The sequence below is a fragment of the Phanerochaete carnosa genome (genome assembly GCF_000300595.1).
Source record: "Phanerochaete carnosa HHB-10118-sp unplaced genomic scaffold PHACAscaffold_8, whole genome shotgun sequence".
Taxonomy (NCBI): Eukaryota; Fungi; Basidiomycota; class Agaricomycetes; order Polyporales; family Phanerochaetaceae; genus Phanerochaete; species Phanerochaete carnosa.
Window position 1 is genome coordinate 96,825 of NW_006767635.1, and position 15,117 is coordinate 111,941.

General features: G+C 53.6%; 5 protein-coding genes across 5 annotated transcripts; 2 read left to right on the plus strand and 3 right to left on the minus strand.

The window, feature by feature from the left end:
- Positions 1-1,200: 1,200 nt before the first annotated feature.
- On the plus strand, positions 1,201-3,520 carry PHACADRAFT_100299 (uncharacterized protein; the record flags this gene model as incomplete). Its single annotated transcript, XM_007398524.1, has 11 exons — positions 1,201-1,324; positions 1,387-1,468; positions 1,516-1,676; positions 1,732-1,838; positions 1,893-2,094; positions 2,146-2,386; positions 2,410-2,738; positions 2,799-2,833; positions 2,891-2,975; positions 3,029-3,378; positions 3,434-3,520. The coding sequence occupies 11 exons, from the start codon at positions 1,201-1,203 to the stop codon at positions 3,518-3,520; spliced, it is 1,803 nt and encodes a 600-aa protein (XP_007398586.1).
- Positions 3,521-3,888: 368 nt separating this feature from the next.
- PHACADRAFT_186418 (uncharacterized protein) lies at positions 3,889-4,976 on the plus strand. Its single transcript, XM_007398525.1, has 5 exons — positions 3,889-4,145; positions 4,210-4,295; positions 4,350-4,593; positions 4,654-4,764; positions 4,875-4,976. Exons 1-5 carry the CDS (start codon positions 3,993-3,995, stop codon positions 4,953-4,955), a joined length of 675 nt encoding a protein of 224 aa, XP_007398587.1. The 5' UTR covers positions 3,889-3,992; the 3' UTR covers positions 4,956-4,976.
- A 2,036-nt stretch (positions 4,977-7,012) lies between these two features.
- On the minus strand, positions 7,013-8,573 carry PHACADRAFT_198296 (uncharacterized protein; the record flags this gene model as incomplete). The annotated part of the gene is made up of 10 exons (XM_007398526.1): positions 7,013-7,060; positions 7,122-7,450; positions 7,511-7,598; positions 7,655-7,714; positions 7,770-7,871; positions 7,926-8,010; positions 8,068-8,272; positions 8,330-8,384; positions 8,438-8,450; positions 8,515-8,573. The coding sequence occupies 10 exons, from the start codon at positions 8,571-8,573 to the stop codon at positions 7,013-7,015; spliced, it is 1,044 nt and encodes a 347-aa protein (XP_007398588.1).
- A 1,005-nt stretch (positions 8,574-9,578) lies between these two features.
- On the minus strand, positions 9,579-12,015 carry PHACADRAFT_148739 (uncharacterized protein; the record flags this gene model as incomplete). Its single annotated transcript, XM_007398527.1, has 9 exons — positions 11,343-12,015; positions 11,182-11,293; positions 11,035-11,135; positions 10,855-10,935; positions 10,660-10,800; positions 10,495-10,608; positions 10,060-10,446; positions 9,785-10,009; positions 9,579-9,734 (listed from the first exon to the last, which is right to left on the minus strand). Exons 1-9 carry the CDS (start codon positions 11,835-11,837, stop codon positions 9,579-9,581), a joined length of 1,812 nt encoding a protein of 603 aa, XP_007398589.1. The 5' UTR covers positions 11,838-12,015.
- Positions 12,016-13,167: 1,152 nt separating this feature from the next.
- On the minus strand, positions 13,168-14,530 carry PHACADRAFT_260468 (uncharacterized protein). The gene is made up of 3 exons (XM_007398528.1): positions 14,312-14,530; positions 14,104-14,259; positions 13,168-13,708 (listed from the first exon to the last, which is right to left on the minus strand). The coding sequence occupies exons 1-3, from the start codon at positions 14,382-14,384 to the stop codon at positions 13,359-13,361; spliced, it is 579 nt and encodes a 192-aa protein (XP_007398590.1). The 5' UTR covers positions 14,385-14,530; the 3' UTR covers positions 13,168-13,358.
- Positions 14,531-15,117: the final 587 nt, after the last annotated feature.

The window sequence follows — 15,117 nt, forward strand, 5'->3', positions numbered from 1 at the left end:
ATCCAAGTAATATGCTCAGAGTCAAGTTATGCCATGGGAGCTATGCAAAATTAGTGAGTCGCGTCAGGAGTGTCTGCACTGCACTTGCGAAAGCAGATGCACGCTGACCTGCTGGTCAAGCACCTGGTGGCCAACTCCCTGGTACAGCGCCCGGCCCTGTCTCCAGCGTAGAGTGTGCTAGGATACGGGCCATATACTGGGACCTGTGCCAAAAATTTCTGTTGAGCCAAGCAAATATCTTCCCGAACTAATTGATGTATTCAGCATGTGGTTGTAAGGCCATGATACTTATTAGCAAGTGAGCTGAAGAGTTACATGATTTCATATGAAGGCTTGAATGTTATTGGGGTCAACACTCGAGGTTCTTGAAATCACTGCTGTCGTCACGAGCCCTTCGCGCGATGTGCTTGTCGCGGTGCCCGCAGCCTGTCATGGTCTATAGGCATATGTCGGCATTATGGAACCTCTTCCAGGCACCACTCTGTGATATTGTCCCGATTCCTCTCTCTCCATTGCATACTGGACAGTGCGTTGCGCGAACTATCCCCTCTACCTCACAGTCATTGTGAACGGTCCCTATTTGTTTCGTACAAATAGACTTACTTGTTTTGGAAGCAGGCGGGACTCGAGGGCGGGATGGCGGGTTAGGAACAGATCTATTTCTGATTCATGTCTCACGGCTAATCTACGCCATCAACGGGAAAGCCACAGCCACCGTGTGCTGGCTCGAAACCATCCCATCCCATTCCATCCCATCCATGTAGAATTGAGCACGCCTGTTGGCGTCAAGTCAAGTTTTCTCTTGTTGACTTTCATCCACTATCCACAAATATTCCATTCCGCACAGTCAAAGCTGATACTAACAGCAACACATGTCTTCAAGGACGTAAAATCATCCATAACAGTTTGGCCTGACGTACTACTAGTATCACCTGCTTATCCGGTGACTGGGACGAACCACAAGGACTCAGATCGTCGAAGACTATGTATAGATGCAGAGTCTCACCGTAGCAATGATTATGTGCTATCACATGGCCTCAAGTGGCATTCCAGGGTTACGCAACAGACGATGATAAGATTATACGTACACTTCCAATATGCACTGGTCGGCATCGAGCTTATATCGTGAGTGTCCTATGAACGCCAGCTGAGGTATAAGTATGAACCGCTGACTCTGTACCATCCGTAACGTCGGACGCGATGCGGCTCACAAGAAATGCAGAGCTCTTCACATTATTGGCTTTTTGTCATGCTGTGTATGCTGCTCTATACACAGATTCAGATCATCTGCCAGCTACAATATTCGACTTCGTCATCGTAGGAGGTACGTGACTCCGCGCCTCGACGTGTCATATACATGTGTAAGCAGCTTAATTCGTTTGACAGGAGGAACTGCAGGCTGTGTCGTCGCTTCCCGGCTTATGGAGAACCCTGATGTTTCTGTCCTGGTCGTCGAGGCCGGTATATCGTGGGTACCGTTCTGCGCAATCGCTCTCATGCTAATCATCGGCATAGAAATAATGGCATTCTTGGGATTCAAATCCCGTTTCTCGCGTCTCAGAACCTCGGAAATGCATCCTTCCTATGGAACTTCGTGACAGCACCACAGCCAGGGCTCGATAACCGCACAGTCTCATATGCAAGAGGACGCATACTCGGAGGCAGCAGCTCCGTTAGTAAGTCAGATACGCAAAATCTCCACTCTTCTGCCCTGTTGAGACGTGCAAACAGATTATCTTGTGTATACGCGAGGGGCGGGCCAGGAATACGACAAATGGGCAGAAATTACGGGTGACCAAGGCTGGTCATGGGATAATCTCTCTAAGTACTATCTGAAGGTGTGCCCACAACCGCTTTTCACATTCATATATCTGTGTTCATCGTTATCCCAGAGTTCGCGCCTAGTCCCGCCTGCAGATCACCACAACACTACTGGTCAAGTTGAGCCCTCGGCGCACGGTTTTGGTCCGGTCGAAGTCAGTGTCTCCGGGTTTCCGACTGAGATCGACGGCCGTGTCGTCAACACAAGCAAGATCCCTGGTAGCGAGTTTCCATTCAACGCCGATCTCAACTTTGGGGATTATCTCGGTGTTTGTGAGTGCCATAGTTTTTGTCCGCGTTACCGCACTTTTGAATGAATTATAGCATATCTCCAGGCCACTGTCGGCCGTGGGCAGCGTAGCAGCGCTGCGACTGCGTATCTCGATCCCGTACTTAGTAGAAAGAATCTTCACGTCCTGATCAACAATACCGTAACTCGCCTCATTTCATCCGGGAGTTCTTATGGCAAACCGTCCTTCAAGGCAGCAGAGTTTGCGCCAGATGCTTCAGGTGCGGGCCTGCCGTTAAGTGCTGGACTGGTGTTGACATTACAACCAGCCAAGCGGTCTATTGTTTCTGCCAGGAAAGAGGTTACATCGGGACCCCACAGATTTTGATGCTCTCCGGTGTCGGTGATAGAGAGGTCCTAACTGCTGCCGGCATCAAGCCGGTGGTGGATCTGCCCGATGTTGGACAACATCTCCGTGATCAGCCGAGGGTAGAGAATTACTGGACCGTCGCATCTAACATGACGTCCGACACGATTAGCCGCAACCCCGACATCTTCAATGCTGATCACACCCTCTGGAAGAAAAATCATAGTGGTCAGTTCGCGGCCTCTACCGCAAATACAACCGGGTTCTTCAGGATCCCCAACGACGACCCTATTTGGAATAATGTTAGCGATCCTGAGCTAGGTCAGCTGTGTCATGTTTTCGTGACTGCGACTCTGGATCGCTGAATCATAAGGTGTGTAGATCCGAACATTGCACATTTCGAGCTGATTTTTGATGTACGCTTCTTGGACTAGTATCATTATCTTCTCGTAGTCTTAATACTGCTCTTCCAGGATGGCTTCAGTCCGACTGTAGATCCGCTGCCCCCAACTGGCAACTATCTCAGCATCAATACCGTACTCGTCTCACCAACTTCAGGTCAGAACGTGTTGTTGCGCAAAATCTGCGGTCTAACTAGTCGTTCTCGATAGTGGGGTCTGTGCGGCTGGCATCGTCGGACCCCTTCGCGTCCCCGCTGATTAACCCGGGTTTCTTGACCACCGAGTTCGACAACTTTGCCCTGCTCGCGGCGACCAAGGCTGCGCGGCGCTTCGTAGAGGCCAGGTTCTGGGAAGGCTTTATTATTGAACGTTTCGGCTCCATGGGCAGTGCAGAGTCTGATGAAGAGATCTTGGCTGCCATCCGCCAGGCGGTTGTCACGATATATCATGCAGCGTGTACGGCTCGCATGTTGCCCGCAAATGCCTCGTGGGGAGTCGTTGACCTGCAGCTACGCGCGAAGGGCGTCAGCGGTTTGAGGGTGGTAGATGCGTCCGTGATGGTAAGCGTTAATTGCCTCGAATGTACGTCGCAGCTGATCAGTGGTACTATTGAAGCCTGTCATACCTGCTGAACATCCGGTCGCTGCTGTGTATGTTGTCGCTGAGCGTGCCGCAGACCTCATAAAAGGCTCTTGGTCATGAATCTGATGCAAGTACGTTGGACTAAGCAGCGATCTAAGCTATCTGGATGGCCGGGTAGCAACGTACAAATGACTCGTGTATTTCAATAAAACTTTGCACAGTTGCACCGCGTCGGCATACCGACCAGATCGACTCATCACTGAAGTCATTGACTCACCATCGAGGCCGAGGCTTTCAGACGTCCGCTTCGCAGAATGAAACGCGGCGCTGAGTTCGCACATTTACGGCAGGGACAAAGTCGTAGCTGCAGGGAAGCTGAGCTCTGGGCATGCCCAGGCGCGTTCAGGCGCCTCTGCGGGATTAGCGTGCGGCGCCTCCGCCCGCCGCGGTACTGATGCATCAAGACGCAAAACATGTATGATCGGTGGGGTCTCCTGCCTCGCTGAAAAATAAAATGGTATAGCGTTTGATCAACTTACCACCGACGCTGCATCTCTTCCCATCCAAACTCATTAATCCCCGTATCGACGATATGTCCGACACTCCAGCCCAGCTTCGTGCGGCGGTCGAGGGCTTCAGGCCATCAGGGAGTGGGCCTGTTCCCACCGATCCATGGACCATGCAATACTGGGAAATGTCCAATGCACATGCTATGATTCTGAACGCACTCCTCGCGATATACGAAGTACGTCTCTCCTTTGACATTGCCGTTCGAGCTTACTCACATGCATGCTGCCTTGGTGTTGTAGCAAGCCCCCGACGTTCCGAAGCATAAACACACGAACTTCATCGGATTCTGCTTGGTGTGGTGCGCCAATTTTCACGCGCATCACGAGTGAGTCCCTGTGTAGCTCTTCCGCGCCGTGAACGAAACTTACCAATCTTGAAGACATGAAGAAAACACGTACTTTGCTATGTACGAGCCGAAGGTTGACACCAGTTTCGTCCAAGAAGAGCACGACGCGTTCCAGAAAGGACAGTCAGAGTTTGAGAGCTACCTCTTTGCTTGCCTGCCGCCAAATCACCCATACGGGCAGGACAAGAGGACGTCTGCGACGCAAGCGCCGCTCGATTTTGATGGCGTAAGGTTGCAGCAGTTGATTGACAGCTTTGTGAAGCCATTGTCCACTCATGTGAGCACTTTTCGACGGCGCGCCTCGATTTGTCCACTGACGGTTTGGGCGAATATGTAGCTGGCTCATGAGATTACCATTCTGGAGCCCGAGAAGCTGAAAGCAGCAGGCATGAGCAAGGAAGAAATGGTACACATAGCCGAGGTCACCCAAGCCTATGGGAGTCAATTCGTAAGTCGACGCCTGTTTTCCCCATCGCTCGCCTCTTGCTGAGCCTGGTTCACCATCTGCCTGTACTCGCAGTCTATTCCCCTTTTTTTTTCCTACGTCGTTTTCTGCAGGCCAAAGTGGTCAAACTTCCCACCCGCACCCAGTTTCTTGAAGGACTACCTTGTGCCTTACTTGCTCTGGATCCCCTATAGACGCGTATGTGGTTCTCTGTGCCTCTTCACCATCCTGCTCACTGTATCGTGCTTGTATAGTTCTGGGAATTCGTTCCGAAGAGCGACTGACTCGTCGGTGATCTTTAGCCTGACTCGTTGATAGCCTTTACCTTCTTATCGGGACACCCACAACCGCTGTAATATTCGCATGAACACAGATATTTAAGAAAGATTGTTTTGTACTTCGTCGTAACCTATCGACGCCAGGACTTTTGCGCAGTAGACCCAATCACAATACCACAGTTCAGCTAGATCTGTCCAGCCCACCAGGACCGACCGTGTTTGCACATGCGTCAAAAGGCGCGCTTTGCTAACACTAATACCGGGACTTCCAGAGCGGGCACGCATCTGACTGAGCTAATAATGGCTGGACGTTCGCGCCAGTCTCGGTGTGCCGGCTTGAGTCGTGCACTCGCTCCCCATCCGACCTATCAAGTCATGCAGGTGAAGATTGCGCAGGCTGTGATCAAATTCGCCAAATAATCCACACCAATATTACGGAGAAGGGATATCCGAAAAGCCCTCTTGGTCGTTGCTCATCGCGAGGGGATGTCGTGATCGAAGGATATACGGGAGTATGTATCGCTGACTCAAGTGCAAGAGTGCAGTGTGACCTGACCAAACTAGACCGCGGCCACCCTAGCAGTGTCCGAATCGAGTCTAGTGTCCGCGATTTTCGGAGTAGCGGTGCTTGGCCGCTTTCTGGAGCCTCCTCCCGCCTTCCCCCCTGCCCTCTTAGAGCCTCTTAGAGGTTCGTACGCGACGACTTCGTTGATGCACGGCCCAATTCCTTACCTTCGTCGTCCTCTGCAAGCCAAAGTGGACAGACTTCCCGATCGTCCCCGACTTCCTCAAGAGTGAACTCGCACCTGACGGACCTTATAAACACGTAAGCGGACTCTTGCTCCTCCTTGCTATCCCACTCACATCGTTCATGTGCAGTTCTGGGAATTCGTCCCGAAGAATGACTAGATCGTGCCAATGCCACTTTTGCGCACTGGTCCTGGAACTACGCTTTCATCCGGTGCAGCACAAAACCTTTGGGTTACTGTGCATTTTTTCTCCGTATCGTGATACTTACGATGTTTACAAATGTGCTATAGATACGAGGTAAGGTTGCGGGCAGGCATGACATCATCGTTGCCGGTGAATGTTAAACCCAGCTACCTTCGAGATTCGAGAACGACAGCCTTCTCCGCCGGAGCCAGCATCTATTGACTTCACTGCAGCGGCACGAGCCCCAGTCAAAAGGTAACGGACAGCCGAGCGTTCACTCGCCCCTTGTCTCTACCTCGCCCGGTGGGCTCCCATATCTGCTCGTGGACGTGTACACCGCCGGGCGCACTGATCACCCATTGCGGCCGCCGCGCGGCTTGCGGGGTCAGTACAGGCACGCGAGGGCCAATCGCACCCACGGCGGATGTGCACGCGCGTGTTGAAGAGCATGAGGGATGAATTACTATAGACCTTCGCGAGGATTATTCTTCATGAGCACGGCCTCGCATTCGAAGACGTCCGCAAGCCGAATGTGCTGCTGCGTGTCGACGGGGGGTATTCGTTAACTTTGATTGGTGCGGCAAGGATGGGGTGGCGCGGTACCTGAGCGACATTTAGATGGGCGAGGAGGTGCCTTGGCATGCAGGCGTGCAGGGTGGAGGCCTGATCACCAAGGAACACGACAAGTACTTCCTTGAGAAGCTTGTTGGCCCGTTTGAGCAACATGAGATGCCGCCGGGCAATGCTACCTGCTGCTACCTGATGCCGAGTGGCATGTTCGAGACCGCCGTTTTGGGAGCATTCTGTTAGTTATGTCAGTTCTCGGGGACTCGGGCTAACTCGGCTATCGCTTCCATTCCCGCATGCGGGTATCACGGAACCCGCTCGCAGACGCGGATCTTGTGACAGCTGCTCATCGCCCCTGGTCAGCGCCAGAGCTTTCCAGTCAGCATCGTTATGAGACGCCAGGTTGATACTCTCATAGTCAATAGATCCCACAAAAACACTATGTATACAAGGTGACAATGTCGCCATTCAACCTAGCTAGCGAGGCCGAAAACGACAGCTTTCTCCACCGGACTCGAGGACTGCACCATGCAAGAGCGGCGTAAGCATCGATCGAAGGGTGACAAACAGCTGAGTACTCACTCGCTCCTTCATCTCCATCCCATCCGTGTGCACCCACACCTGCTCGTGGACATGCACACCACCGAAGCTCGACATGGTCGTCGCGCCGCCGGGCGCGCCCAAGCTCACCGCGGCCGCGGCGTGGCTCGCGGAGCGTATACTAGCACGGACCGGTGGTCCAGTATGGACATGCGAGGGCCCGTTACGCCCGCCGCGGATGTGCATCCGAGTATTGAAAAGCACGAGGAGCGAGTTGCTGTATAGCTTCGCGAGGATCGCGCCGATGCACGCGTAATAGGCGCGCGAGGGCAGCGCGACGTAAAGGACGAGGACGAGAATAGCGGACAGGGCTACAGAAGGCGGGTTGGCCCGAATGAGACGTGTACGGACATGCTAGATGAAAGGCTCACCAGTGAGGACACCAGTTTTGACTATGAGGTGGACGACCCGAGTGATAATTGCGCGGGTCTCCGGGTAGTGGGTGTCCTTGTGCGTAAGCTAGAGGCACAATCAGTGCCAAAATTACTTCATAACAAAAGATAGAAAATACGAACCAGGTACGCCATTGTTACTGCGATCACGACGTCGCATGCCGCGCTGCCGCCCAGCCATATCTAGCCATGGCTAAAGAGTCAGTGTCTTATATTGTGACCAGGAACAGAGACTTACAATCGTAACCGAGTGCGCCCTAGCTTCAAGACCCATGAATGTACCAATGATAGCCGCTTGGATACCTGTAGCAATGCCGGCAATGCTTTGCAGCAGTGCAAGCTGACTTAATTGTGAGCTATGGTGTTTGTAGGCGGGGAGTGTGATATAGCGCACCGCCGAGATGACAGCCATCAAGAGCCGATTATACGTCTCAGCCAGATATCTAATGCGATAGGCATAGTACAGTTGAACGGTGCAGCTGACTAACGTTCGAAGTGTCAACATAATGCATCTAGATTCCACAGCTTGCGCAGACCACTCGCCTATGCTCGAGAAGACAGGAACGGCTAACCACTCGTTGTGCATACCGTCCAGCCCGCTGACATCTCCAAAATTCTTTGCGTACATGTCCACGACGTCTAGAGTGACAAGGATCGTCTGGGCGGTGTCCAAGAGATATATCCCATAGACGAGTGCCTTTGCTGTCCAGCGGTCGTTAGGGAACGCAAGATGATACATGTCTACGCGGCAGTAAGTCTCGCACCTACGGTGTCACAAAATAAAAACCAAGCACTTACAGACCTGCATTGACAGCACGCCATAGAAACCCCAGTTAAATAGGCTGCCTATGAGCTGCGAGGCACTTTATGAAGGGTCTCTCACGAGATGAAGTCGTGGAAACGTACCAAGGGCGCGGCTCTGCGGTGTTTCTACTCGTGAGAACACAGCGTCGAGATAAGACTCAGAAGCAAGAGGGACGTACATAGGCAGAATGTCAGCGGGAGTAGGTGCATTTTGTCGAGCGTGTATGGGAAATATCATGGCCGCAGACGCAAGCAGGAGTCCCGCCGAGAGACTCTTATAGCTGCTGTGTGCGACCTGATGGTCCAAGAGAATGGGAAGAAATGCAGGAAACCATGATGACTAACAGGTCTTATAGCATCAAAACACCTAAAGGAATTCTATTTAGTTGGCAGAGGAAGATATAGTACCGTTTCGAGAAAGAACAGAAGAACACATTTCGACTCCACGCTTGTAACTCAGTGTTCACTTGACTCCGGTTAAGGCTATATGATTGATACTGTATGGCGCAGACATCTAACACGTCGATCCGATGGTGTTAAGGTCAGATCCTGTCGCGGATCGCGACGAGCGTGCCCACGCTCACGACGCGAAGGTCCAATGATTAGTCGAGAAACACGCCGTTATTGGACAGACTTTCTCATGTCTAAGGTACGGCTTGGGCCAAAAAAAGCTTGTCACTGCGTGCTCGAAGGATGAAGCGCACCCGTGTGGGACTCGGCGTCTTGAAAGGAGTGATAACACGCTTGAGAAGAGGTCACACCGGCGGGCAATACACCGTATGTCTCAGCAAAAGGCGAATACCATCACGAGCACAAGACGATTTCAGACCACCTGAAACTTGACCCAGGTACAAAGCCGCGACCAATAGTCGGTTTTGAAGAGTAGCCATTTGCGTACAGGGAATGTTGAGCATCATGAGTCTCACGTGCCAGGCAATCGGCTCGTGCTCGCGGTACATGGAGACTGAGTCGATCCTGGTGGAAAAACTTTCGATCGGACGAGTTGCGTTGGCGTTGCGACGCGTACCACATTCAGTCTCAGTGAGCTTACAAGGAAGGTGGCAACGAAACCTCGTGGCTACCTTGGTTACCGAGCTATGGGCAGGCTGACTTTCACATCACGGTTCAAGCGGTGCCTGCCAGCTCAGAACGATACCTAGACTGTGTGAGTGCAATGAGACATGGTATCAACCCTGGCCCGTCTCTGAAAAGAATGCGCTCTCCTCTTGCATCTATAGGCTTATCAGTGCCAACAAGCCCCCTTCAGGGGAGCATGACTCACCCAAGGCTCGTCCCTTCCCAGGTTGTACTTCGGCGGTGGTCTCTCCCAGCATGCCACACGCTCCACCTCCTCCGCAGACCGCAGTGGTACGAGTACGCCGAGCTCGTAGTTCGTGATCTACATGGCATCAGTGCATTTTGTCCCACCGGAAACGTGTTGGCACTCACATTGAGCGTTGGGTTGAACGCTGACCCGCTCAACGTGCCCCATGCTGAAGGCGTAAAATTATGCGATCCGACGTACGCCCAACCGACGAAGTCTTCATTCCCGGGTGGCGGCGGGACCTCGACGATCTCGTCGTCGCTCACATCTGTCGAGGGCGTATCGTGCCTCTTGCTGCTGCCACTGCTCGATGCAGCAAAGGCGCTATCGCGGAACGTCGCGAGGATCAACTGTCTGACACGTCAGTGGCTTTGAAGACCCTAGTAGGGGACACACGGACCTTAGAATGCATGAGCACGCGTCCGCGCTTGCTCTTCGAGTCATGGAAGAGCTCCCGCGGGAAGTTCGCGCCCTGCCACTGGGCGCGCCTGCAGAACATCGTCCCGCCGCCTGGTTCGCCGAGCGCGCTGTCCTGCACCGTCTTCCGAGTCGGGAAGAGAATCTTTACAAGCGGAAACGGCAGCCGCGCGCGACGGGCGCGAGGCTGGTCGAGCCAGCTCTCGGCGCTCTCGCCCCGCGCAGTCACGTAAAACTCGTTCAGCCACTGCGTCGTGTACGTCCCGATTGACGAGCCTTGGCATTCGAGAACGAGCTCCTTGCCCTTGGGTGTGCGTGCACCCATATCTTGCAAGGCTTTCATGAGCGCGGTGTGGCCTGTCTGAATAACCTACATGGATGGTCAGCATAGCTGGCTCAGGAAACCACTGATAAATACCTTAGGCCACCCCTCGTGCTTGCCTGCGAGCGACGGTATCAACGCGACTTTAATCTTTGAAAAGTCCCATTTCATGCGCAGTTCTTCGATGCGCTTCAGTGGCAGATTACTGTGCTGCGCCTGCTATCAGCCTTGCGCAGAGCATACATAGAGATATCTACTCACACCATTTTTGGTAAGAGTGAGCAGTGCCGGCGCGACGTTCACTCCACGCAGAACACGCATGAAAGCCATCGGGAAATCGTTGGCCTTGCTGTCGTGTGCAATAGGGGACGGGCGTGGCGGGACGTCCTGTAACCAAACGCTCTGCAAGTACCTCATGTTAGTCCACCGCAGGAAGACGCCAGGGGGAGTGCGCACATTTTCGATGTCCCGCCAGTCGTACTCGATGAAGTTGGCAGTAGAGATGACCATGCGCAGCCGGCTAGTCCTGTAGAAAAGCTACCAAGCGATTCAGTCATGGTAGATAAAGAAGATTAGATAAGCGTACGAGCATCAACTACAAACGCCGTAAATCATGGCCGGTCAACTGGTGGAGACAATGAAGGTCACCTTCATGTGTTGGCATCCCCGTCCGTTGCGCAGGAAAGGAGTTGTTTTGATCCAGTCTGGAAGGACTTCTTTGAGAGTCTCGTTTCCTGCTCACAGTGAGCCAAAGTCTCAAGAGCGGCACTGTGATACGCGCACCAGCAGGATCTTGAGTTACGATCACGACAGGCGTCCCGCGGTTGAAGAAGCTGTAGAACCACGGCAGATTGATAACATACGCCGACACGATCGCGAACACGATGTCGTCTCTCTGCGAGCGCTGAGCATTTCCACATGCACACTATAGCAATCCGACGCACAGGTGCCAATATGTCTGTGAGTCGGAACACTGGTCGGGTATCTCTGGCGGCGTCGACGTGCTTGTTCGCGGTCTGGCGAAGCTCGCCGTCGAAGAACAGACCGTCGCCGCTGTCGTCTTTTTTGCCGACGCTAGTTGGCGTACGCGTCCCGGACGCGGGCGACGCGGTGCGGCTGCTGGGAAGGACGTTGGTGTGCGGAGCATGCGAAGACGGGGAAACGCGTTGCCTCTTTGCGCTGCGGGGGTTCGTATCGCGCGCATCCTCTTCATCCTCGTCGTCTCGCGTGTGAGTAGAGCTGGATGCCTGGGCGAAATCAGGTCGCAGCCGCTTCAGCCGCTCGAGGCGTTCGCGCTCCATCTGGGCGCGGTCGAACAGGAACGCGCTGCCAGGCGGGGTGGGTGCGGGGGGCGCGACCTCTGCTATGCTCGACGAGCCCGACCTCGTGGCGTGTTCCGAGCCGGACTGATATGGCGTTGCTGCCTTCGAGGCTTCCATCGCACGCTTGAGGTCGGTGTCGAACTGTGCGTCGTCGGCATTGTCGCTCTGTGGCTCTTCTTCATCGTCCAAGATCTCTATGACTTCCGCGTGTTCAGATTTCTTTGCAGGCTCGGAAGCCTCCTGCAGACTCCGGGCGATCGCTCTGCAACAAAAGTCATGGACACCCTATGGCTGTACTTCCATGGAGACTTACAGTGCGATCTCTGCGTCGTCAAACCCGTCCATTCCACCAGGTCAAGCGAGGATGTCGTCAGGGTAATATGAGAAAGTTCCTGGAAAATATGATACAAAAAAAGGAACTTATATGACTCCGTCGCGAGGAGAGGAGCAACGCGCTGAGGTTAACCCCGCTACGCGTGAATAATGGTGAGTCACATGTTAACTTTAGGGCAGGCGAGCATATCCGTGAACGGTGCGCTGGTCTTTTCTTCTCTTTTCTTCCGCTTGTTTATAAAGGCCCGTAAGGCCCTGTTCAGTAACACCTGAGTTTTGAAACTCGCCGAGTTTCTGAACTCGCGTGACTTTCGGCGCCGTCGGCCCAGTCACCGCACTGTCACCCGCACATGTAATTACGCTTACGCAATACAACAACCATTGTCTGTGGACAAGCCACTGCTGTATCCCTTCGACACTGGTCATGGCGAGCTAGGACTGTCCTTCTGGCTCCTGCTGAGCAACAGAGGAAGCATAGAGTGCTGGCTTCGAAGCTTTCCACTGCTTGCCTTTACTGCTGTTATCCTAGGCTAGTCAGTACTTCATTGTGGCAGTATTACTTCAAAGAGTGCTTCCACATCCTTCCCTTTGCCCTTCACCAGTAGCGGAGCAATGGCTTCCACAGCTTCCTGCAGGGTAACCGCCTTCCAACAGTCACCATCACTAGTTTTGGCACGATGAACAATGAGAAAGTCAAGGAAGGCAAGCTCCTCAGCAAATACCCATTGAGAACATTTTGTAGGCCCCCGGAAGCTGAATGAGGGGTAGTAGCAGCAATTCTGCGGGTCATATAAAGAGGAATAGTGCGACAAAAGTGCTGTCGCCCAATTGCGCGACGCAGCAAGGCAGAGGCTTCACGGTTGTCACATAAAGTCACGAAACGGTCACGTTAAAGTCACGTAAGCGCTTGAGTCTGAGTTCATCAACTCGCGCGAGTTTGGAAACTCGGGTGTTACTGAACAGGGCCTAAGACTACTGTTACATGAGGGCCTGAAAGTGAGCTGTTGGTCAAAAGTTTCTGCAATACACCGTGGTATAGAGAGCTATTACACGTATTTGTATCATAAATAACAGACCACACGCCAGTGTCGTATACAGGATGTATATATGTGCGTGGTATATCAACTGAGGCGGAAGAGACCTGAGTTTTGACCGGCGTGTGTGTCTGCTCGTGGATGTGTTAGGGAGGGAGGGAAACGTCCTAATTGTCTGGTGGGGGAGTCCAATCATTTACTGCCATTAAGCCCAAGTACAATCAAGAAGGGATATAAAGGATGCTCAAGGGGCGGAGAGCATGTGGAGGGATCATAGTAGGGTCATCGCACCGCCGAGGAGGCACATTATTATTGTGCCGACGAGCGCGAACAGTTGCGGAAGCGAATTTTCAACCGCACGCCAGCCCGGTGTAACGACGCCGTTCGAGTTCGGCGGGAAGGTTGTCGCAAAGACCGCTGTCGGGTTTGGTGAGCCCGAGACGGTCACGGTCGGAGCGCTGGTGGCAGTCGTCGCGCTCGAATTCGTTGTCGAGCCAATAGAGAACTTGGAGGACGTCGCGAACATGTTGCCTGAGGTCGAGTTGAGGAAGAGTAGGTAGTAGTCGTTGGCTGGCGGGATGTCTTGCAGGACGATGTTGATCGCGCCAGGCTTTGTTGGTGCTGAAGGGAGAGAATGCCGTTAGTAGTGATTTGACATGCATACGCGGGACAGGAAGGCGGGTATGCAGGCGGATATAGGTGCAAAGCCCCACACATCTTCCACTTGACATGCAGTGGTCGGTGAAAGACACTAAGAAAGCACATATCCCAAGTATCATGGCAAGGGCTGCTGGAATTCCACAGCAAGCCCAATCGAGCGATCCGAGCTTAATGCCAGATTGATTTTCAGGCGGGGCTACCGCAAACAGGCGATTTCAGCCCGCCAGCCGTTAAAATGAGGCCTTCCGGGCGGAAGGACCCCAACCGACTGCTAATCACCCGCACGCCGTTACTTGGCACGCCAAGTAACGCCGCCCAGGCACCCGCCCTCCTTGCACGCAAAATCGACCACTCACCATCTTTCGCGACGAAGAACAGCCCATCCACGCTCATTCTCGACATCTCAATGTCCACGCCATCGATGCCGTCACCGACACCTTTTGTCCAAGTGACGAGGTTCGCGGCACCGTTCGCCCACTGTGTCCCTGCAGCGGGTTGCGTGATGATAAAGTCTGTGTGGCCGGCGTGAGCACTCTTCCTCCGACACAAAAACCGGGAACTCACAGCCCTGTACGGCAGGGAGGCACCAGGCGAGGAGGAGCGAAAGGAGGCCGGTGGGGATGATCGCGAACTGCATGTTGATTGAGGGCGGGTCGGTGCGATAACTGGGTGCAGAGTGCTAAACGAGCGGAAGGACAGGTGGTTTATGTCGTCGTGTGTCGAAGCTAAAGTCAGAGTGCAGGACCACGAAGGAGTGCACCCGGATAACAGCGGATACGCGCGGGGTATGAAGGCCGCAGGCGGCGACGGAGAGAGAGGCGAGGTCGGAGCGAGGACGATGTCTGCGAACTGGTACTTTCTCGGCGTTCTCGAGGCCGCTCCTTTCGCTTTGGCTCTGTTTGGTCCCGCCGGCGCCAGGCTTGCTTTCCACTGTTCCACGGCTTGTCGCGACCGTGTCCACCGACATCGGCGCCGAACGTCGTCTGTCGCGATACCACTCTCATACGCTTCCAGAATCGTGATAAATCTCCTTGACCACAACCGTTACATTGACATTGGGATCGACAGTCGGGAGGAACGTCTTCAGCGCACTGAACGCAAGTAGTACGGCCTCAACCTAACGACGGAGCAATTGAACATGAGGACAGTTCTGGTACTTGCACATAGTTTACTGCGCTTGTATGTTGAGTCTCGTCCGCAAGCCAAGCAATGAAAGCTCCAAGATACAGAGTATATCTCAAGCCAGCTCGCCCGACACTTTTGGCGCGGAGGGGCTTACCGGAGCGGGAGACAGCTTAAGCTGCCGTAGATGTCACTAGGCGAACATCGCGTGGGGTCTGGTTGCAAGCGTACATGCCGGAATGCCCGAG